General features: G+C 41.9%; 1 protein-coding gene across 1 annotated transcript; it reads left to right on the plus strand.

Moving 5' to 3' along the window:
- The first annotated feature begins 6,720 nt into the window (after positions 1–6,720).
- Positions 6,721–23,809, plus strand: CTNNB1 (catenin beta 1). Its single transcript, XM_056520592.1, has 16 exons — positions 6,721–6,979; positions 15,883–15,929; positions 16,480–16,707; positions 16,790–17,043; positions 17,127–17,365; positions 17,550–17,751; positions 17,909–18,053; positions 18,187–18,290; positions 18,388–18,726; positions 19,024–19,182; positions 19,588–19,707; positions 19,913–20,063; positions 20,218–20,339; positions 20,887–20,947; positions 22,722–22,945; positions 23,042–23,809. Exons 2-15 carry the CDS (start codon positions 15,917–15,919, stop codon positions 22,928–22,930), a joined length of 2,346 nt encoding a protein of 781 aa, XP_056376567.1. The 5' UTR covers positions 6,721–6,979; positions 15,883–15,916; the 3' UTR covers positions 22,931–22,945; positions 23,042–23,809.
- The last annotated feature ends 352 nt before the right edge of the window (positions 23,810–24,161 follow it).

The following is a 24,161-nucleotide window of genomic DNA, read 5'->3' on the forward strand; positions in this document are numbered from 1 at the left end:
AGGCAATGACCAGCTGTCATAAGGCACAGGGTTCTCCAGTCACCTACGTAGAGGACTAAATCTAAAATCAAAGCTTATAAAAGTAAAGCTCACAAAAAGTATATATATATATATATATAGTACAGACCAAAAGTTTGGACACACCTTCTCAGAGTTTTCTTTATTTTCATGACTATGAAAATTGTAGCTTCACATTGAAGGCATCAAAACTACGAATTAACACATGTGGAATTATAGACATAACAAAAAAGTGTGAAACAACTGAAAATATGTCATATTCTAGGTTCTTCAAAGTAGCCATCTTTTGCTTTGATTACTGCTTTGCACACTCTTGGCATTCTCTTGTTGATATTCAAGATGTAGTCACCTGAAATGGTTTTCACTTCACAGGTGTGCTGATGTGGTGGAGGAGGTGTGATGGTGTGGGGGTGCTTTGCTGGTGGCACTGTTGGGGATTTATTCAAAATTGAAGGCATACTGAACCAGCATGGCTACCACAGCATCTTGCAGCGGCATGCTATTCCATCCGGTTTGCCTTTAGTTGGAACATCATTTATTTTTCAACAGGACAATGACCCCAAACACACCTCCAGGCTGTGTAAGGGCTATTTGACCAAGAAGGAGAGTGATGGGGTGCTGTGCCAGATGACCTGGACTCCACAGTCACCGGACCTGAACCCAATCGAGATGGTTTGGGGTGAGCTGGACCGCAGAGTGAAGGCAAAAAGGGCCAACAAGTGCTAAGCATCTCTGGGAACTCCTTCAAGACTGTTGGAAGACCATTTCAGGTGACTACCTCTTGAAGCTCAACAAGAGAATGCCAAGAGTGTGCAAAGCAGTAATCAAAGCAAAAGGTGGCTACTTTGAAGAACCTAGAATATGACATATTTTCAGTTGTTTCACACTTTTTTTGTTATGTATATAATTCCACATGTGTTAATTCATAGTTTTGATGCCTTCAAAGTGAATCTACAATTTTCATAGTCATGAAAATAAAGAAAACTCTGAATGAGAAGGTGTGTCCAAACTTTTGGTCTATACTGTATATTTATATACACGTATACTCGTTGACCAGCAATAACATTGAAACTACTTACCTTATACTGTGAGGGTCTCCCATGTGCTGCAAAATATTTCTAAGTTACGGGGCATTGGAATAGCCCTTTAATGCTAGATCCACACTGCGTTAGTGCTTTTATCAGAGGTATCCGTTACTACCCTGCCAATAATGGAATGTCAATACTGTAACGGACAGCCTTAAACATATGCACTATTTTAAGTTGACTCATTCACACTAGGTGACTCTGTTCAGGCCACTGAAATGAATGGTATTTACTGCCATCCATTACACTATATGTTGGCATCCCCTTTTTGGATGGACGCCAGATACATCTGACGGAATCTCTAACGCAGTCTTAGTCCTGTGAGTAGTGGGGATTGTATGTGTACTTGGTTGTACTTCTTCTACTTGTTTCTCTCGTACATCACACACTGCCGCCGCTTCATTCAAATTCTGTTTAATTTTTTGGTCATTATTATGGGGGCTACTATCTTGCCTGAACTGTTTTTAACAGGATTACTTTTAATACTTTTAACAGCATTTAGTGATATGATTTACGGCAGGACCCATGGACATAGCCAACAATACCTGTCCTATTCAGATGAATGGAAGATGCCACTAAGCATTCTCTGTGTCCTTTTCAGAGGTCATTCTACAGGGAGAATCTATAAACTGGTGTAACCATTGACTCTATTCGTTGTCTGCCATGATAAGAAAGGTATTACTGGGAAATGATCTGCACAGAGCAGGAAGTCTCAGCTTAGTTTTATCCCTAGTAACCAGAATGTAAACCAAGACTGTAAAATTCCTGTTTTAAGAAAAGACGTATTCTCCATGAAATAATTCTAAAACAAGTAAACAGACAGGTCAGGTCATATAGGTAACATTAAGTCAGAAGAACCTATACATATTCCAACATGAGCAGGTTGACCATTAACATTAAATTGGTTGTATTGGTATTAGGATTGGCATAAAATTAGTTGTAAATGTTATTCCACCTACAGTATTTCTAGTATTGTAGACCAACCATATTCACTAGAATGGGCATAATCCACAACACCAGATACAGTCTATGAACAATAGTGGCACTATTTCTGAAAAAAAGGGCAGTTGTCAGTCTAAACCATGAGGGCTTGATCACACAGTGCTAGTTTTGCAGTATTTTTTTTCAATGCCAAAGCTGGAATTAAATCCAGAAATGAAGAGAAGTGTAAAGCTTTCTTTTGTACTTCCTCTCGGATCCTCTATTGTTTTGGCCAAAATCAACACATCCAGAAACTGCACTATCATCATTGGAAACAGATACCAGGGAAACAGATATTTCCAATCCCTAAGAGACTATACAAATGTTCTTATGGGCTGCTGTATTCAGCCATAACTGTGTATTGAATCAAATTGTTCTTTAAATGTGGATGCTTGCTTGCTTTGGAGAAGAGAAGGACCCTAAACAATGTGACGAAAAAGCTGAAAAAAAAAAAAAAGCTGAAATGGACGTTCCTTGTCCGTGTGATCAACATGGGGTTTGAATTTTAGAAAGGAGATGTTATTGTTGTTACTACTCTCCTCTCTAGATTGTTAGACAAGTAGTAGTCTTTATACTAGTAGATATCTAGTCACACATATTACCTTATTTATTTACATTTACTTCCTTACGGCTCTCCTTTCTGCAAGTACAGCATTGTTGCTGCAGCTTCCATGAATGAACACAGTTCCATAGTCACGAAATGTTAGGATATGCCCATAAAGATGTTTGTTTCTTTAAACTAATCCTGGAATAAGCTACTGTAGAGAAAGAAGTTGGCAGCTCTCGCAAGGATCACTGCCCTGTCTTCCATTAATATGTGGAAGAGAGAGCTAAACGAGTCTCTTTCTCTTCTTCTTCCTGTGTACACTAATACAGCAGGAAGTAGCTCTTGCCAGATGTCCTCAGTGACAGTGCTGGCATACAGGAATACAGAGATTTCTGGCATGTTGAGAACATATGTACGCGCACAACTGTGTCCTCGAAATTCATTTCTGTCATTTCAATAAAACCAGAATGGCTTTTACAATCATTTTACTGCTAGAATGGATGTATATAAAGGCTAATTAGGGAAACCTCCATTTTTCATTCTAATGTGTATGGCCAGCCTTAGACCTTCATCTGTCATCCGAAAGCATCACTGACCTTGAAAAATATAGTCATTATTATTTGGCTGGAAAAACCTAGTGTTAGGGTATAGACACACACTTTACATTTTTGTCTGGTATCTGCCGGGTATGACACGGGCCCAGCTCCCAAACACGTGTCATACTACCTCAACCAACCCATGATGTAAGGCTATGTTCACACCTTGGAATTCCAATGTGAATTGGAGATTTCGCAGAAGCAGAGTCCCATTTTTTTCAATGGTATTCTGCTGCACTGTGCACACGGCAGAATTTTCAGACTTCCGTGTCTGCAGAAAGAATTAACCTGTCCATTCTTTCTGCGGACACCGAATGGAATGCATAGCCATCTATGAGATGGCGCATTCCCACTTGGTCCCAGCGCCAGCGTGTTATGCAGGCGGCCACTGTCTGCAGAATGTTTTCCTTGCAGACATCCCAAGGTGTGAACATAGCCTAAATGTATGACGTGGGTCGGGTAGAGGTTGATGAAGAAACTGACAAAAATCTAGGTGTCATGCATGTGAATATGATTTCTGAAAGCCCCAATAAATAAAATTGTTACAAACATTTCTGAAACAAAGGATGGTTATGTGAATACACAATAACAGTACGTTCACACTTGTATTATTTTGCTGCAGATTTTCCACAGCTGGGTAGCAAAATCCTTTCAGGAAAATCTGTAGCAAAATATGCACGTGTGAATGTACCCTAACATTCCCATGGGGAATGTCACACAGTTTTCTCAGTTGATGTTTATTGTACATGCTGGGGAAAATTCCAGTGTATACGGAAGCATAGAAAACTATATATATATATATATATATATATGGATAGATAGATAGATAGGTATCTGAAGAAAAACAGCGCTCTCCCAATGGATTCCAAAGGTAAGTATCGGTGCACGCAGAAGTCAGACCCGGGTCAGGAGTCCATAAATGTACAGAATAAGGAATATATCCGCAGCACTCAAGTCCATGAAAAACGTGAAAAATGTATTCCATAAAAAAAGTGAATGTCACATGGCAACGTTTCAACCAGCTCTCCTGAGCTTGAGAAAGACCAGGAGAGCTGATTGAAACATTGCTATATGAGATTCACTTTTTTTTTTTATGGATTACATTTTTTCACGTTTTTCATGGACTAGGGTGCTGCGGATATATTCCTTATTCTATATAATATATAGTTTTGTTTTTTTTAACATAGGGCTTATATATGACAATGCCACTAAGTGGCATCCATCATTGGAAGTGCATGTTGGGGAGTCCTATGACGTAGATCTTGGGCAGACACCTAAAGACACAGTGTGAAGCTAGCCTTATAATAGCAGGGTGGGATTTGTAGGAACTTAATCCATTCCGTGCCAAAATTGACCTGCAGTACAGAGATTAAACCCACAGTGTGTCTAACGCTTGGCTGTCTCTGGATGTAAACATCTATGCTTTCTTTTCCTGACAGCCTGCAAAAATCCTGAACATGGCAAGGAAGCCCTTTTTCAAATTGGTCATTTCTACTTAAAATTCATATACATGATGAACGGCTGAGAACATTTTGTCCACTTGGTGGTTGGGGTGAGGGGGGGGGGTTAGCTTGTTTGGATGTTTTCATGAATAGTATCTAGGGTGTGTTTTCTTTAAATATACAGTAAAATGCTATAATAATAGATTTCTAGCAAAGTTTACGGGCAGTCAGACAAATGAGTCTGGATCCAAGAGACATGCCAGTACGTGTTCAGACTCGGCATACGGGAAACTATAGGATCAGGTAAATGAGTAGCTGCAGACATGTTGTCAGCAGATGCCTCCCATCTGCGGTGACTGCCCCCAACATTAGCCATCAGGGGTGCACAGATTGGACAGGCTGGATTTCATTCTATCCTATTGTTTCCCTTATTCTGCTCTCAGCATAGAAATAACATGCCATCTCATGGTGGGAAGGTAAGACTGGGCCATACTGTAGCCACACAGCCTCATTGCTACTCAATGGAAAATAACATGCCAGCTCAACAGTGGGCAGCATAGTGGTTCAGCAGATTGTACGGTGGCCTCCAACCACAATGTCTACATGGAGTTGGTATGTTCTTCACATGTTTGCCTGGGTCTCCTCCTACACGCCAACAAGAAGAAAAAAAAAAGCGTGAATGATAGGTTCATTTGGAATTTAGATTGTAAGCTCCACCGGGGACAGGGATTGACGTGAGTGATGACAATCTGTATACGGTATATAAATGAATAAAATAAATATGGAATGTCATCTGGACAGAAAGGAATGGCACGGTGCACTGGGAAATGATGTGACGGACGCGTGTACTCCCTATAACCTCCATAGCACTGCCGCAGTATGGGACCTCGCGTATCCTGCTGCCTGGAACGTGGCTGCTGGGAATCTATTTCAGGCATTTTGGCCTGACAAATGTGTGGAAAAGAAAAACACAGATTGTGAAACTGTAAACCACAATGTGCCAGCCTGAATGGGAGGACAGCGCCAGGCGGCAATACAGACACAACAGGGAAGCCTATCCCAATACGCTGGGATATGGAGCCCACATGACTGGCGTGAGGGGACCACAAGGTCTTCTTCCTGCTAGATGTTCCAACCAGGGTGCCTCTAGCTGTTGCAAAACTACAACTCCCAGCATGCCCGGACAGCCGAAGGCTGTCCGGGCATGCTGGGAGTTGTAGTTTTGCAACAGCTGGAGGCACCCTGGTTGGGAACACTTTATTATGGTGAGCTCAGGACTATAAAATGATACAAGAGTCTCTCATAATATGGTTCTTTGTATTACGTTTGCTCTGTTATACTAAATTGGGAGCTGCCTTATTCTGGCACTGTAAATGGACTATAGGGTTGCGCACAGTTTTTAGCCCTCCTGACAAGACTACGTAACTTTGCAGTAAGTAGCCAGCATCAGGAAAGTTGTGGCTGACTAGTGAAGGGTTAACGCTTGCCACCCCCCTCCCCCTTTGTTTCTGGGCTCTGCCTTCCTCTAGCTCCACATTCCAACCCCGGGGAAAGGTGCGTGGGCCCCATCACCAGTCTCGGATCCCTCCGCCAGTCAGCTCTTCAATCCACACAATGAGCAGCGGCGGAACAGCCTCCCCCGCCCTGTACCTGGGAGCGGGCAGGTTCCAGCTATAATGCTGCATTCTCCTATACTGTATGTCAGTCATATTACTCTTCATGTATAAACCATCTGATATGTTATAAAAATGCGTGCATTATGTATAGTAACGCTCCGGTCTGATTCTGCAGTCGTGTTTAGTAATAATAACCGCTTCTTTATGACTCTCAATGGTGCGGTGTAAATGCAGCACTGCCGTGTTATAATACACTCTACAAGACACCGTTCCCACTCCGCATAAGTCGAGCAAAAGCCCAGAGGAGGCGGGACTACTTTTCCTCTAGAACCGCTCCTCCCTCGCTCTCGCGCTCCCTCCTGCTGTGTGCAGAGCCGGCGGAGGGATATCAGCACAGCCGGCGAAGCGCCCTGGTATAAAACTAGAGTGTGCGGCGCCATTTTAAGCCTCTGTGTCGTGTTGTGAGGAGGGTGAGATTGCAGAGGTGTTCTGCCTGGTGGGGGAAGCCACGGGGGACAGAATAACGCGGGGATTCGTGTTCACGGTGCCTTGTTACTGAGCTACAGAACCGTATGTCACCTTACTCCTGAAGCGGGGCGCGCTATACGGAGAACGGGAGTTGGTGGAGGAGGAGGCGGCCAACACCGGGCGACATTTGTTTTAGCAACTGAAATCTGGCCTGAAGGACTGATCGGTATGTATGCGATTATCAGCTGTGCACGGCACGTGTGAATGGATACAGATGTAGTAGGCTGTACGGGGACGGATGCTCGGCCTCATGTGCTGTATTGTTATATAAGGTGCTGTAGGGTGGGGATCCTGTGCTACCAGTCCAGTAATGGTGCTCAGACCTATAGGACACGTACTGTACATATGTGTCCTTGGTGCTGTGCACTGTTTACCTCTGCAGCATCCCACACATCGGCCCGATCGGCGATAGATTGCTCTGTGCTGGGCTATAGACTTCTCTGTGCTCTGCTGTATAGGCTTTAGACTGCCCTGTGCTATGCTGTATATAGGTTGCTGGGCTAGGAGTTGCCCTGTTAGGTTATATAGGTTGCCTTGTGCTAGTCTATAGACTGCTCTGTTCTTAGCTGTATAGATTGTTTGGCCATGTATTACCATGTTCTGTGCTCTGCTTTCTAGGTTGCTTGGCTCTAGGTCTTTGTGCTTGGCTATGAGTTGCCCTGTGTGGTTATATAGGTTTCCTTGTGCTAGTCTATATACTGCTGTATAGATTGTTTGGCCATGTATTACCATGTTCTATGCTATAGGTTTTTCTGTGCTCTGCTTTCTAGGTTGCTTGGCTCTAGATCTTTGTGCTTGGCTCTAGATCTTTGTGCTTGGCTAGGAGTTGCCCTGTGTTAGGTTATATAGGTTTCCTTGTGCTAGTCTATATACTGCTGTATAGATTGTTTGGCTATGTATTGCCATGTTAGATTTTTATATGTATTGCTCTAGATCTTAGTGCGTAGCTGTATAGGTTGCATTACTTTTACAGCTCTTTGTCTCGGGAGTGTTTACTTTAGTCTGGGCTTCAGTGAAACCTGAGCTGCTCCAAACTGGAGTTTTCATATAAAATGGCTTTGTGTAGGGCGGAGGTGCAGAGGAGATGGAGCCTCCCTCCCCTTCCCTTATACAGAGTTCCTCCTTGCTAATGTCAGCAGCCATTCTCCTGCTTGGAGTCTTGCCTGATGGTAAGAAAGCCATTGGAGGGCTACATGACTTTATTCTGGTGGAAAGATCTTTCTCTTGAAGACTTTGAGGCTCTGTTGTACGTTACTCTAGTTTTCCGGCTTCGTGAGCAGAGATAGTAATGGAATATGTTAGACACTGTCTCTTTAAGATAGCGGGGGGGAGTCTTGCTTCTCAGGCCCTCCTTTCCCTGTGCTTGGATAAGATGGGACAGGAATGTTTCCTTCTCAGGAACTGGCTTTAGCTCTGAAGGAACAGAAGTCATGTGTCCATTCCACTCCCATAGTAAACAATGTACTGGGATGGCTTCCTCTACGTTCAGCATAGCACTGGGTATTGGCAGAGGGGGTAGTGTGAGGACTCCACCATACAGAAAAGCAGGGTTTCTCAAATTTTCTCCAGTGTGATTTTAACCCCATCATTCCCTGACAGCTTCTGGGATATTTGAAGCAGCTGAGGAGCCACATGTTGGCAATTACTGTCCTGTGTAGGCATTCATTTTTTTTTTATTTTTTTTTTTTTGTTTTTTTTTCTTGCTAAGTCCATAGAACTGGGTTTAGTAGGAAGACTTAGAGCAGTGGTCTTCAACCTGCGGACCTCCAGATGTTGCAAAACTACTACTCCCAGCATGCCCGGACAGCAAACGGCTGTCCGGGCATGCTGGGAGTTGTAGTTTTGCAACATCTGTAGGTCAACAGGTTGAAGACCGCTGATTTAAAGCCTCCCCAGTGTCTGGAAGCAGATGGATGGTCCCTTAGATTTTGTACTTTGCCTGTTGTGTATTTGGAGCTGTATGGACTGAGGTGGGGGCCAGGTCCCTGTGACTGCTATAATGTGAACCCCGCCGCCGCCCCCCCACTTGTGCTGAAAGGCATCTTTGTCTCAACTGGATATTTATTTTTCCAACTAGGATATATATGTAAAAAGCTCCAGTGCGGGTGTCTGTGTACCAGAGCTCCCTGCTCCTTAGTCAATCTGTATGGTAGAGAACAAACCCAGAAGCTTATGTGGGGTGCATAGGTAGGCATGAGTCCAGGGTGCATAGGTAGGCATGAGTCCAGGGTGCATAGGTAGGCATGAGTCCAGGGTGCATAGGTAGGCATGAGTCCAGGGTGCATAGGTAGGCATGAGTCCAGGGTGCATAGGTAGGCATGAGTCCAGGGTGCATAGGTAGGCATGAGTCCAGGGTGCATAGGTAGGCATGAGTCCAGGGTGCATAGGTAGGCATGAGTCCAGGGTGCATAGGTAGGCATGAGTCCAGGGTGCATAGGTAGGCATGAGTCCAGGGTGCATAGGTAGGCAGGAGTCCAGGGTGCATAGGTAGGCAGGAGTCCAGGGTGCATAGGTAGGCAGGAGTCCAGGGTGCATAGGTAGGCAGGAGTCCAGGGTGCATAGGTAGGCAGGAGTCCAGGGTGCATAGGTAGGCAGGAGTCCAGGGTGCATAGGTAGGCAGGAGTCCAGGGTGCATTAAATTGCCACCTAAAGGGAGGTGGCTGTGAGAAGTCTACCATTGCCCTGTTAAGGCTGGCTGGTGTGGCAGTCTTCCACTGCCTTTGGGTGTAGATACGTGAATCCTAAATGTCCATACCAGACTTGGCACAATTTCTTTGCTCTTATGGTTTCCCAATTCTGTATGTGCCCAATGGGCACATCTGCTTGCAGTTAAAATGTTCTCCTTGGCTTTGCCAATGTCTTAATTTATCCTCTCACACTCTGAACCTGGAAATATGGCTGATATATCTTACACTGGGACTGATGTGATTCCTTCAGCATTGGCACCATATAGCAAGAGTGTTAAGAATTACAATTTTATATTGTGGTGGCATTAGAATTGTAGGTACTTTTGGCTTGAGGGTTTTTTATACAAACCCACCCACCCCCCCAAAAAAAAAAAATTGTTAGGGCCCAATTCTTGAATATGGATAGAAAGTGTTCTAAATCCTTGTGCATACTCTTGTGTGGCACCTGTGACACTTATGTACTAAACATTGGCAAGTGTTGTGGAGATCCAGTAAGATCTTATCCAGTGTTTTCCTAGTACTCTATTGGGACACAGTAGCCAGAGTAGAAATGTAATCTTGATGAAGAAACATTTGACTGATTTTAGTAAGATTATAAACCCCACTTAGACTGCAGTGACATCTCTTCTGTATAATAATAAAGAACCTCTAAATGCATCCGATCACTGGCATAAAAATGTGGTTTGTTTGGCGGAATCGGTCTTTCTTGCTGATGGGTATAGACCGGTGGTGGAGGCTGTAATGGCAGATATGCCGGTGCACGATTCCCTGGCACTTGGGTTTGGTTACTGTGCATGGCAAGGATGTGAGTTGCCAAGTAATTAACAAGCAATATGTAGTGTTGACATGTGGCTTGTATGTGCCCATTCCAATTCTCATGTTTAGTGTCAAACAATATATAATATGTCTAAGAGAACAAAATGGAGTCCGTAGGAAGTTTTATTGCTAGTTGACTATTAATATGGCTCAAATGATCATTAGCAATGGGTGTACCTGTGTGGGCTCAGGTCAATAAACTAGAAGAAAATACTACTTTGGGATGATAAAACGATTGCCAGTGAGTGTCTTATTTGTGCTAAACTGCAGTGTCCTAGGTGACCTGATCTTTGTGGAGAATAGAATTTTGCTGGACATGAGTATGGCAGGGTTTGGCTGAACAGGCACTTGGATTCTTTCTTCCCCCAGAATCCAGTCACCTATTACCTTGTTTCAGGGTTACCCGAGTGCTGTTTGATATTCTGATTCATTTTCTTGGTCATGACTTGGTTCTTATATTGATCATGTCTTTAAAAGACCAAATAATGTAAGGCTTTATTCACTTCACAGTTTTTGCATTAAAGGCATATACATCTGCAAAATCCAAAAATTGGATGCAGATGCATGTGTGCTTGAATCTGCATGGGCTGCATTCAATGACCTGAACATGGTAAACTAGTGACTACGTCGGGTCACTTACTGAGCAGGTCAGTTTTGGCTTGAACTGAACTTTCAGTTTCAGTTAAAACAGATATGCCTGGAAAATTACCCAAATGTATTCCCGCGTTGACTACACTTGGGCACTGTCTGGTATAAAAACTTGTTTTACATCTTGGAAAAAAACATTAACCTTTGTAATATACTTAATGGGAAATTTTTATTTTTAATAGGAAATTTTAGAGATCATGGCTATGTCCAAGCTGAAGCACAGTGAGGATGGGCTAGTACTCCTCTGTGCTCTCTCCTGTCTGATGGGACGCCTCTGTGCTCTCTCCAATAGGTTTTGCAATTGCTTTCATTAGAAAATGTTAAGTACAATGACCCCCGACATACTATAATTTCAACATGCGATGGCCTCTGAGGCCATCGCATGTTGAAGGCAGCATCAACATGCGATGCTTTTGTGTCGGGGCCCATCACAAACAGCTATCCAGCAGCGCTGACTGCTTCAGCTGTTGCCGGATAGCTGTTTACGGTGCCCCGTGTGCGGTGATGGTCTACCTGTCATTGGGGCTCCGGAGCTTCCTCTTCGGGATCCCCTCCATCGCTAGCGCTCTGCATCGTCATCACGTCGCTTCGCACGCCATCCCATCATGCAATAGGAGCGTGCGTAGTGACGTGATGACGGCGACGTTCCCAGCCAGCAGAGACGTTCTGGAGCGGCGGGGACGCGGTGACAGCGATGGAGCGCAACATCCAGGGCAGTGGTGACGGTCCTGAGCGGTGTGGACAGATGAGTACAACTTCCTATACTTTACATTGCATGGATCCCTCAACATACGATGGTTTCAACAAACGATGGTTCATTTGGAACGGATTACCATCGTATGTTGAGAGACCACTGTATTTCATAAAAAAAAGCCAGTCAAACTGAAAGCTTGGACACGTACTAGTCCTGCTGTGTCCATGCGTCATCACCTATGTCATGGACACAGTTCCTTGATTGACAGCTGTGAGCACAGGGCTCAGAGCTGGAGGAAAAATCCTTCCACTGTCAGCTTGTGCCCCCTACTGTCAGAGGACAAGCTGGGAGTTGTAGTTTTGCTAATGATAGGGGAGATGTGAGCAGACAGCAAACTGAGGGAGGGGGCGGAGACCTGCACAGTGAGGCCACGCCCCCTACCTTTGAGAGGAATTCAGACTAGTGAGCTAAATTAAGTGTAATAAAAAATTAGATGTACATGGTCAAGATTAGGTACTGAGTGACATATAAAAAAGATTTGGATCTGTCGGGTACACTTAAAGGGGTTATACACTATCCACAAGGTCGAGGATAACTAGCTGGCTGGCATTGAAGTGCTGAGCTCTGCATTTTTTTTTTTTTTTTTTTCTCAAAAGCCCTGTGTGAGTGACCTTATTCTAAGGTAGATTTTACCTCCATTCTTTTTGGTGAGGGCTGAAGCACTCAAACCCTCTGCGATAAACTAGTTAAGGGATGTTTTTTTTCTTTTTTTCTCTCTCCTTGGTTGCCGGCTAAAACTTAAAGCAGTTATGTGTTGTAGTTCTTCAGTAATGCAGGTTTACATGAATGTGGCACATATAAAAACACACTGAAATCCTGTATCTGATCAGTTTGCTTAGACAGACTGAGCACTTTCCCATAATTCACTGGGGCTGCTCTCCAAGTAGCCTTTAAAAATATTGTAGTATTGGTGTGGCTCTTGTAAAGGAATTTGTTTGCTTCACTCTGACCGCTGTCAGAATACATTAAACCTAAAGAAAAATGGGTTGAATATCCAAAAACCTTGGGAGCTTTTTCAAAGCCTGCATAAAGTGGTGCAGTTGCCTGTAACAACCACTCAATATGTGTGTGTGGTGTGGAAAGAGCAGCAGAGGACTTTTTTAAAATGAAAGGTGCAATCTGCTTGGGCAAATACACTGCTATTCCTCTACACAGGTTTTCATAAATTTAGGGATCTGAAGGGGAATTCATAATGGTGTGTGGTGTACATGTGTTTTACCCTGTGTTCTAGAGATGAGCGAACTTAGTAATTCGATTCCTCACAAACTTCTCAGCTCTGCGGTTGCTGACTTTAACCTGCATAAATTCAGCTTTCAGGAGCTCCAGTGGGCTGGAAAAGGTGGATACAGTCCTAGGAGAGTCTCCTGAAAGCTGAACTCATATATGCAGGCTAAAGTCAGCAACCGCCGAGAAGTTTGTGACGAATCAAATCACTAAGTTTGCTCATCTCTACCGTGTTCCTTGTGGTGTATTTGACGTGGCAGGACTAATCTCGGTCACGCAGCCTTTCCTGAACGACTGAAAATATTACATTTACTGTGTGGTGACTTGGTGTGTAAATGTGGTCCATTGTGCATACATTGCCGACTTATTACAAAAATGATGACCCTCCAAGTACAATACATACATTCAGTGGTGTGTAATTGCTCTACACAGCTCGCTGTGATTTTAGGGATAATCTTGCCCTCAATGGGTAAAGACCATGATGGCTGTCCCGATCTTTCTAAACTGAGACAGAACATAATCTTAGAACTGAGCTCTAGAATGATGTGTATGAAAGTTCCGTAATTCCCTGAGTGCAGACTTCATGAACTAGTTTAAGAAGGTAATCGACCTCCATAATGTGTTCCTGTACTAGAAGGGTGAATATCCATCCAAGATGTTGGGAGTTGACAAAATGGCACACCATTGTATAAAACATTCGCCAACTGTGCATGCCTCTTCAGTGGGTAGTGGGTAGTAAGCCACAACCAGACACCCTTGGCGGCTCAATATATGTAGAAAACAAAGCTCAGGGGTCTACACTTAACATGCCCAGTGCTACTCATGTTAGGGGGCATTCACACCACGTTTTGTACAAATGGGTGCCGGATCCGGTGGGGGGGGAGGGCAAACCAGGCTCTCCTGTACCCCGGCCGGATCAGCCCGTGACTCAATTTACTTTAATGATCCAACCGGAGTCAAACGGTGACTCCGGTCGGCTCAGTTTTGACTCGTATGCGGTTTCCTGACCGGACCTAAAATCGTAGTATACTACAGTTTTAGGTCTGGTCCAAAACCGCATACGGGTCAAAATCGAGCCAACCGGAGTCACCGTTTGACTCCGGTTGGATCATTAAAGTAAATGGAGTCACTTATCACTGTATTAGTGGCATTTGGTAAACTTGACTGTTATGTAAACATGCACAATTACTTGGGGCATAAGGCAATGAAAATGTTGCTTTTTGCAATAAGTGGCCCTAGAAACGGCTTGTCTTCCTGAAACAGCAATGTACATTAGTGGAGCTCTTCTATGTTATAAAGCAGCGCTGATATATCCGGAATATATTTAAAGGTCTTAACGCTTACTTCCCTGGAGTGATTAAATGTGTCACTGGATCACCATGGCTACTTGTCCCCTTATATAACATTTCAGGGGTGCACACTTGGTAAGCAGCAACAAAGTAGACTAAACCCAAAGTCATTTAAACTTGATGAAGCTCTGCAATGCAATGTATAATTCAGAAACCCTAATGTTATCTGCACTGTATGGAATGTAGCTTAAGGGCTATGAATGGGTAAACGAGCCCTCCTACACTAGTTGGCCCCACTTATATTTCATATGGACCTTAAAATTGTCAGCAGTGCATCGCCCTATCTAAATGGGGGAGAAATATCAAAACCCGTCCAGAGGAAAAGTAGAGTTGCCCATAGCAACCAATCAGATCACTTTTCACTTTTGAAAAGGTCTGTGAAAAATTAAAGAAGCGATTGATTGGTTGCTGTGTAACTCGGCAACTTTTTCCTTTGGGGGAGATCAAAATTTGCCCAATGTGTCTGTGGGTAGAGGGGGTTTTAACTGAATTGCCCTGTGGAAATAAAAGTGCAAATAGACTCTCTAGGCTTTTGATTATTGCTTGTGAATGGTAGCAAACCTGGCAATGTAAAATCCCTTTGTGTGTCAAGTGTTTTTGTTGCATAGTTTACACTGGGAGTTTTTTCAAAACTTGGGTAGAGCAACAGTGTGTTGCCCATAGCAACAAGAGATGGCTCCTTTTTTCAGATGCCTCTGAAAAAATAAAAGCAGTTTAGACAGTGGTGCAGCTGCCCAAAACAACCAACTACACATGTTTTGATCTCCCCCATGTGAAATAAATATATATTCTGAGGAGGTTTTGTTCTGCTTTAGCTGCACTCTAACATAGAGATGCCTTGTACTCTGATCTACTGCACTATTCCATACAGCAAACACCATGTACTGTATAGTGGCAGAGAGGCATAATGGTACTAGATACTTAGAGTCCCTCTTTAGCCAACCCAGTGACCAAAATGTTCTGCTCTAGTACTTGCTTCATAGTAACATGTCAGTATCGTTGCTCACTGTTATGGAAACTACCTGTATTCACTTTTCCTAAACCTCCAGTTAATGCTAACCCCTTAGACTGTGAGTCTGGTTTTCAGAGCCTCATGTAAACAAAGCTTTGACTATTCAGTTTCAGCTCCTATCCATATAGGAAGTGTCATCATGCTGCTGTGCATAATCTGGAATGACTCCTTAGACAGGGAACTGCTGAAAACTACACACAAGAATCCATGTAACCTGTAGATTTTACCTTCTCTGTTTACTCTAATGGAAAAAATCCATAACAAAGATTCAAACTTCAGATTCTAAAATTCGAACTGCTGGTAAATTTTTGTCAGTAAAACATTTATGTAAACAGCAGCTAATTACACTAACAAGTGTGTGGTTTTTGTTTTGTCTTTGTAAATTCTTCCAAACAGAATCACACTACCTATACACTGGGTAAATGTACACTAGACAAATGGCTAAACTTGTCCTGCGATGGGAGCCATAGTAGAATCACTTGTAATCTAGAATTACGCTTCAGTTTACTGTTAAACTATTGCTGTATATGCTGTCTTTGTGTTTTTTATTACTACAAAAAAAATGTTTTTTTTTTTTAGACTTCAACACAGCAGTCTCCCCTTGGACTGAAACATGGCAACTCAAGGTGACTATATATTTATTTTCTTACCAGTTTTGGTGCGGGTTGTAGTTTTATACTGAACAGTAGACCCTCGACAATATTAGTTCCAGAACAAACATGATGAAACCATTGTATCTTGAGACCATAACTAAATGGAAAACTAGCTATTGGGAATTCCAAATGCTCCAATAAATTAATACATTTTATAAAATGACATCTTTGCTATAAGCTTTAAATCACTATGGGTCCTGTACAGAAAGTAGAGCTGACCTCACCTGGTGCCCAACTAGTTCTGGCACAGGTAAGAACAGTACTATATTGTAGGGAGGTGCTACGAGACAGCAAACTGGTGCATGCACCTTAATAATGGAACCTTACCAGTGGTTACTTCTACAAGCCATTTGCCCAAGCAAACAGTAGGTATTTCAATCTGGACTAGTTCTAGCTAGTATGTGGAGTATGGGTTAAGTTACAATGGTCCAGAAAAGACCACTATTAAAAATATTATAGCCTTAGGCATTGTAACGAGTGTGTGTATAGATTATATTTTGACTCTGGCATGTTTCTTTTTTAGCTGACCTAATGGAGCTAGACATGGCAATGGAGCCAGATCGGAAAGCAGCAGTCAGTCACTGGCAACAGCAGTCATATCTGGATTCTGGAATTCATTCTGGAGCCACTACAACTGCCCCATCTCTTAGTGGAAAAGGAAATCCAGATGAGGAAGATGTGGATACATCTCAAGTACTATATGAATGGGAACAGGGCTTTTCTCAGCCTTTCACTCAAGATCAAGTGGCTGGTAAGAGCAACTACTGATTACATTCTTCTAAATCTGTAGAGGTCTTAATATTCTAAATTGGTGGCTTTCTATTTTATTTTAGATATTGACGGGCAGTTTGCAATGACCAGAGCCCAGAGGGTGAGAGCTGCCATGTTTCCTGAAACACTAGATGAAGGCATGCAAATTCCCTCTACACAGTTTGACTCTGCTCATCCTACAAATGTGCAGCGCCTGGCTGAACCTTCACAGATGCTGAAACATGCTGTAGTCAACTTGATAAACTACCAAGATGATGCTGAATTGGCTACTCGTGCCATTCCAGAATTGACAAAACTGCTTAATGATGAGGACCAGGTAAACTCCTTTTGTGGTGTATTGTTAAAAACAAAACTAAATTTCTTTCTGCAATACTAACATTGTTCATATTTTTTCTCCAGGTTGTGGTTAACAAAGCTGCAGTTATGGTTCATCAGCTGTCAAAGAAGGAAGCATCCCGCCATGCTATTATGCGTTCTCCACAGATGGTTTCTGCAATTGTTCGTACCATGCAAAACACAAATGATGTTGAAACAGCGAGGTGTACTGCTGGTACTCTTCACAACCTTTCTCACCATCGTGAAGGTTTGCTGGCAATCTTCAAATCTGGAGGCATTCCGGCTTTGGTCAAAATGCTAGGGTATGTTTCTCTTTATTGCCATGACTTAGAATAGATTTAATTAAAACTTCAGTATTTATTGCAATGTTAGCATTAGCTGCTGCATTAACTAGCACAACTTACATTTCTGTATTGAAACTCAAGTTGTAAATGTTGGCGCATGCAGGTCTTATTTTGGTCCTAATCACATGTTCTGTACACATAGGTCACCTGTGGACTCTGTGCTCTTCTACGCAATCACAACACTGCACAATCTTCTCTTGCATCAAGAAGGGGCAAAAATGGCGGTTCGTTTAGCTGGAGGATTGCAGAAAATGGTTGCTCTGCTGAATAAGACAAATGTAAAGTTCTTAGCCATCACTACAGATTGTCTGCAAATATTGGCTTATGGGAACCAAGAGAGCAAGGTATGTTCTGAGTTTTTGATAACACAAATATAAGTTAATGTCAGTGTGAATCTTTAGCAGCATAAAGCTTATGCTTTCTGCAAGTTACCATGCACATTATTATATTGAGGATAATATTTTGGTTGGTTCTTTCACCTTTAACTTTCCCTCCTCCTAGTTAATAATTCTTGCAAGTGGGGGTCCTCAAGCATTGGTCACAATAATGAGGACTTACAGTTACGAGAAACTTCTGTGGACCACAAGTCGTGTGCTAAAGGTGTTGTCTGTCTGCTCCAGTAATAAACCTGCTATAGTTGAAGCTGGTAAGTTGAGCCACCTACAAACTTGCATTTGGTCACCCTAGCAAACATTCCAAAGTGTGGTCACCTGCTAATTTCTTATGTCTTGAGCCTATTAGTCAGTATAAAATGGTTACAATGTCTTGATGTTCTCTAGGTGGCATGCAAGCTTTGGGATTACACCTCACTGACCCAAGCCAGCGCCTGGTACAGAATTGTCTTTGGACTTTAAGAAATCTTTCAGATGCAGCAACTAAACAGGTAAACCTTCTCTTACATCTTGCTTGTAGCTTGAATAATTTGCTGACTTGCTCCTCCTGTCACTACTTTGGTATACTAACTAGCTGTTCTCTTACAGGAGGGAATGGAAGGTCTTCTAGGAACTCTTGTTCAGCTGCTTGGATCAGATGATATTAATGTTGTAACTTGTGCGGCTGGTATTCTGTCTAATCTCACGTGCAACAACTACAAGAATAAGATGATGGTCTGTCAAGTTGGGGGCATTGAGGCATTAGTGCGCACTGTTCTACGTGCTGGTGATAGAGAGGATATCACAGAACCTGCTATATGTGCACTTCGTCACCTTACCAGCAGACATCAGGAAGCAGAGATGGCTCAAAATGCAGTACGACTCCACTATGGACTACCAGTAGTGGTGAAGTTATTGCACCCACCTTCTCATTGGCCACTTATTAAGGTAACCTTAAATGCCCAAGGCACTATGACATGATCTGTAATAAGGAGCTATATATTAAACATTGCACAAAGGAACAGATTGGTTTCTATAGGCAAATCTGCTTTTCACATTTAAAGGCCTCTGGGAAAAGTTAAGTTTGGGAGTCTTGTCCTACTGCAGGAGAGGGAGGCTCCTTGTGCAGCCAGTTGTCTTACAGCCAGACAGGCTTATGAGTAAATTAATAAAATTGAATAAACAAGGTCAAAGCTGTTCCAAGATTTTACTTAAATGGTTCTTAACCTATGACTTTCCATTTAGGCAACTGTTGGCTTGATTCGTAACCTTGCATTGTGCCCAGCTAACCATGCACCATTGCGTGAACAAGGTGCTATTCCAAGGCTGGTTCAGCTTCTGGTCCGTGCACACCAGGACACGCAGCGTCGCACATCAATGGGGGGAACACAGCAGCAGTTTGTGGTATGTAAAAGGATTAACTTCTAAAAAAAATGTATAAGTAAATTAAAACTTTGACTAGCAACTACTGTTGAGCCAAATTAGTCTTTTAGACACTTGCTTTCTACGTGTCTTTTAATTCTTCCTGTTAAACATTTTGAATAATTTTAAAAAATTTAGAATAGTTGTATTTGTGTTTTTTGTTTTGTTCTCCTCTCCTGGGCAGGGTGATTGTCAGTGTTTACTGTAGGCTAGGTGATAAGATGTGCAATAAATGGAGGTATAACTACTGGGCTCTTGACAATAAAATGAAGCAGTTGTTGCTCCCTAACTAAACACTTATAGCATTTTATATTAATATCAGAGGTGAATGATTTTTGTGATGTTTAGCAATTTAGTTTTTCAACCTGGAATTTTTTTTTGTTTTAGGAAGGTGTACGTATGGAAGAAATTGTTGAGGGGTGCACCGGTGCTCTTCACATTCTTGCTCGTGATGTACACAACAGAATTGTTATCAGGGGGCTAAATACCATTCCACTTTTTGTACAGGTAAGTGTTAATTTACAGCTTTGATATTAAACAGATTTACTACAAGTTCATTCTAGTTATGTACAATGCTGTGAAATTGACTTTAATATGAAACAAAAAATGCACTTGCCCATCTTAAGGAAGGATTGGTTATATTTTTAGCAGTTTTAAAAATGCTAGGAATTGAGCTTTTAAAGATCTAAAACCTTCCCTCTCCTTTTTGTAGCTGTTATACTCTCCCATTGAAAATATCCAAAGGGTAGCAGCTGGTGTGCTCTGTGAACTGGCACAAGACAAGGAAGCTGCTGAAGCCATTGAGGCTGAAGGTGCTACTGCCCCATTGACAGAACTGCTTCACTCAAGGAATGAAGGAGTTGGTGAGTAAAGGAATAGAATATCTGCTAGTCAGATATGTAATTTTATAAATCTGATATAAAATAAAAGCTGTTTAAAACTTGGTTTGTAGCTTCAAAAACCTAGACTTTCTCTCCTACCACAAGCCAGTTTATTAAAACCAGAATTTCTCCACAGCAACATACGCAGCAGCTGTACTATTCCGTATGTCTGAAGACAAGCCTCAGGACTACAAGAAGCGTCTGTCAGTGGAACTTACAAGCTCTCTGTTCAGAACTGAACCAATGCCTTGGAATGAGGTAAACTTGACAGATTTAATCCTTAAAGAAAATAGACAGTTTACTTTGCATTCTAAAGGTTAAAAATTACAGTAACAGGTATAAATTAACAAATGCTTAGATACATGCTAATCTTGCAGTGACCCTGGTGGTACATTTGACTCCAGTTGCTGATGTGTACAAGACCACTGAGGCCAGTAATCGGATGTAGCAGTTACATGAATGAATTACATGACTGCAGGAAAAGTAAATCGTCTAGTACTGTCTGACCTCATGCACAATGTCAGTAGTGTATCAGTTTTAATGGGAAAAGCAGTCCTTTGCTTAAAAGTCTGATAGAGGGAATGGAGTGGTCTCAGGCTCGAGGACCTCCATTCTTGTGATCAGTGGGGACCCCCCAGTGGTAGAATACCCACTGATAACTGACAAGTATAAGCAACCTAGGTGGTACCTGTACATTTTGGAATAACCCCCATTATCTGACACTGACACATCCTTTAATGGTAATCATGATTTGTGTGCAACCCCTTCACAATCTACCAACAATTTTTTTTCCTCCCCCTATTAGGCTGGAGATCTAGGTGTTGACATATGTGCACAGGGAGAACCACTTGGATACAGACAGGATGGTGAGTTTGAATAACTTGTTCCTCAGTTTGTGGGTAGACTTTATGCTGCTGAAACCATGGGCAGCATGAAATAAAACAGTGTAAATTGGTGCAGCACTGGTGTTGCATACTGTCTTTTAGCTTGGCTTGGTAGGTCTCAATAGCTGGGAAGTCTGCCTCATTCCCACTTGTTATGGCTTAGTATAATCCAACTTTCTTTGAAATTCTGCACTTTTTGAGATTAAAACAAAGTTGATCAGTGAAGCAGCCTGTTGGAGTTTGCTGCACAGTGGGCTGCTGTTTATGGAACTCCAGAAGCTAAACAGTGTGGACATCTCCCAGCAAGTCACTAAGTTATACAAATTGTTACTTCACTGCTTTCAGCTTTCCTAGATTCCATTGCTTCAAACTTTTAAAATGGTAGAATAGCAAAGCAGTAAGACTTGAAAGTGTTGGTTTGCCACTGTAGCTATGTTTAGCACATCTGCAGCAGTTGTATATTTGGAGTCACTTTTTAAAAGCTTTTATTGATTCAAATATTTTTGTTGCACCTCCCTTAACCCCTTAATGATGCAGGACGTAAATATACGTCCTGGTGAGCTGGTACTTAACACACCAGGAAGTACACTTACATAACCGCAAGCATAGGAGTGAGGCTCGGGTCATGCACAGCAGGTCCCGGCTGCTTATAGCAGCCAGGGACCCGCCGGTAATGGCTGACATCAGCGATCGTGCGGATGTCAGCCATTAACCCCTCAGATGCTGTGATCAATACAGATCACGGCATCTGCACTATTGCGGTTACTAAAATGGATGATCGGATCGCCCGCAGCGCTGCCGCGGCAATCCAATCATCCAGAACGGCAGAAGTCCCTTCACCTGCCTCCCATGGGTCTTCTGCTCTGGTCTTCGATTGAGCAGACCAGAGCAGAAGATGATCACTAACACTGATCAGTGCTATGCCCTATAAAGTGTAAAAATAAGTTTTAAAAAAAATTTGAGAAAACCCCCCCTCCCCTAATAACGTAAATTTTCCCATTTTCCCTATTTCACCCTCAAAGTGTAAAAAAACTAATATACATACTATCGCCTCGTGCGTAAATATCTGAACTAAAGAAATATATAATACTGTATTGTGAACGGCTTTAACATAAAAATAAAGTCCAAAATAGCTTTTTTTAGAACATTTTATTATCAAAAAATGTATAAATAAGCTTCATATAAGCAAATATGGTGACAAAGTACAGATCACGGTGCGAAAAATGAGCCCTCATACCGCCGCTTATACAGAAAAATGAAAGTTATAGGTCTTCAAAATAGAGGGATTTTAAACTAATTTACTACGAATTTGGTTAAGGGTTCTCCCCCCCAGCACAACAGTAATAGAAAAGTATTTTATCGGTATAATTTTAATCGTATTGACCCAAAGAATAAAGAACACGCGTCATTTTTTAACGTAAATTGTACGGCGTGAAAACAAAACCTTCCAAAATTAGCAAAATTGCGGTTTTCTATTTAATTTCCCCACACATAGTAGATTTTTGGTTGCACCATACATTTTATTGTAAAGTGAGTGATGGCATTACAACGGACAACTGGTCACCCAAAAAACAAGCCCTCATACTAGTCTGTGGATGAAAATATAAAATAGTTTGAAGGTGAGGAGGAAAACTAAAACGTAACAATAAAATTGGCTGTCATTAAGGGGTTAAAGGAACAGATCTAGTTCAAAGCTGTTGGTGAAATAATGCATGGCAAAGTACACTGCTAACTTCAATATTCTTTTTCCTTCTAGATCCTAGCTACCGATCTTTCCATGCTGGGGGATATGGGCAAGATGCAATGGGAATGGACCCAATGATGGACCATGAGATGGGAGGACATCATCCTGGTGCAGAATATCCAGTTGATGGCTTGCCAGATTTGGGCCATGCTCAGGATCTTATGGATGGCCTGCCTCCAGGTGACAGCAATCAGTTGGCCTGGTTTGACACTGACCTGTAAATATATCTATTTTCAGTAAGTACATTATAACTTACACTGTCAGCAAAGTGCAATTAAACCAATTTAAGATAAATTTAGTATGACTTAACTTTTTTTTTCTCTCCACTGCAGTTATTGTCAGAATGAATTTGCATTGATTGGCCTGTAGAGTTGGAGAGGGCTCGAGGGGTGGACTGGTTATCTCAGAAAGTGCCTGACACACTAACCAAGCTGAGTTTCCTATGGGAACAATGGAAGCTAACTTTATGTTCTGTTTTTTTTTCTTTTTTTTCTTTTTTTTTTTTTTCTTTGGTTGGAGGAACAATACCAATGGATTTTGGAAGTGACTCATACATCAAGAATGCACAAGAATTGTTCGCAAGCTGGAACTTCTCACACTAGCCTTGCTTGTTTAAATAACTTTTTTTAATTTTTTTTATCTCTGTAATGGTACTGACCTAGCTTGCTTTTTCTTAGTATTTAGATTTATTTTCCTTTCTGCGGTAACATTTTAAGTCTCTGTAGTGTTCAGTTAGTGCATATTGCTAAAGCGGTTTCTAATTTTTAAAGGATCAAGTGTAGAACACTAACTCATAATCACTCTAATTGTATCCTGAATAAAGTGGAACATTGTGTAGCCTTTTTTGTATAAAACATAGACAAATAGAAATGGTCCAAATAGTTTACTTTTAATATGCTTAAAATAAGCAGGTGGATCGATTTTTGATCAAAGCTTTTATCTGGGATATGTCTGGGTAGGGGCCAGTAAGAACTTATTTGGAACCTGTAATGGACAGTTTACCAGTTGCCTTTTATCCCAAAGTTATGTACTCTGAGGCCACAGATGCTTAACACAGATCATGAAATGGCTCAGAAGAATTAAAGTGGACTTTTAATGCATTCTACTGTGTCAAGTTATTTTAAGCAAGTCAATGTGGAATAGGTTTCTGTGGTCTTAAGGAACGAACCTATGTTTGTAAATGGAATGAACAAAGTAAAGTTATTTTTAAATTCAGATCTGTAGTCTAAACAGAATTATCATTTGATTGCCTGTTTTTTTTGTCATATGGTTTTACATTATGAATATGTGCATTTAAAGAGCACCAAATGTATGTGGGGTATATTACAAATCTACAAATTCCTTTTATATTGGAACGCTGCATCTAGTTTTGAGAAGCTACAGAACTTAATTTTGTACAGTTACTCTTCCGGGAATGTCAGTCTCACATAGGGCTGGGCGGTATACCCGTTC

This window comes from Hyla sarda, chromosome 5, assembly GCF_029499605.1.
Source record: "Hyla sarda isolate aHylSar1 chromosome 5, aHylSar1.hap1, whole genome shotgun sequence".
Classification (NCBI taxonomy): Eukaryota; Metazoa; Chordata; class Amphibia; order Anura; family Hylidae; genus Hyla; species Hyla sarda.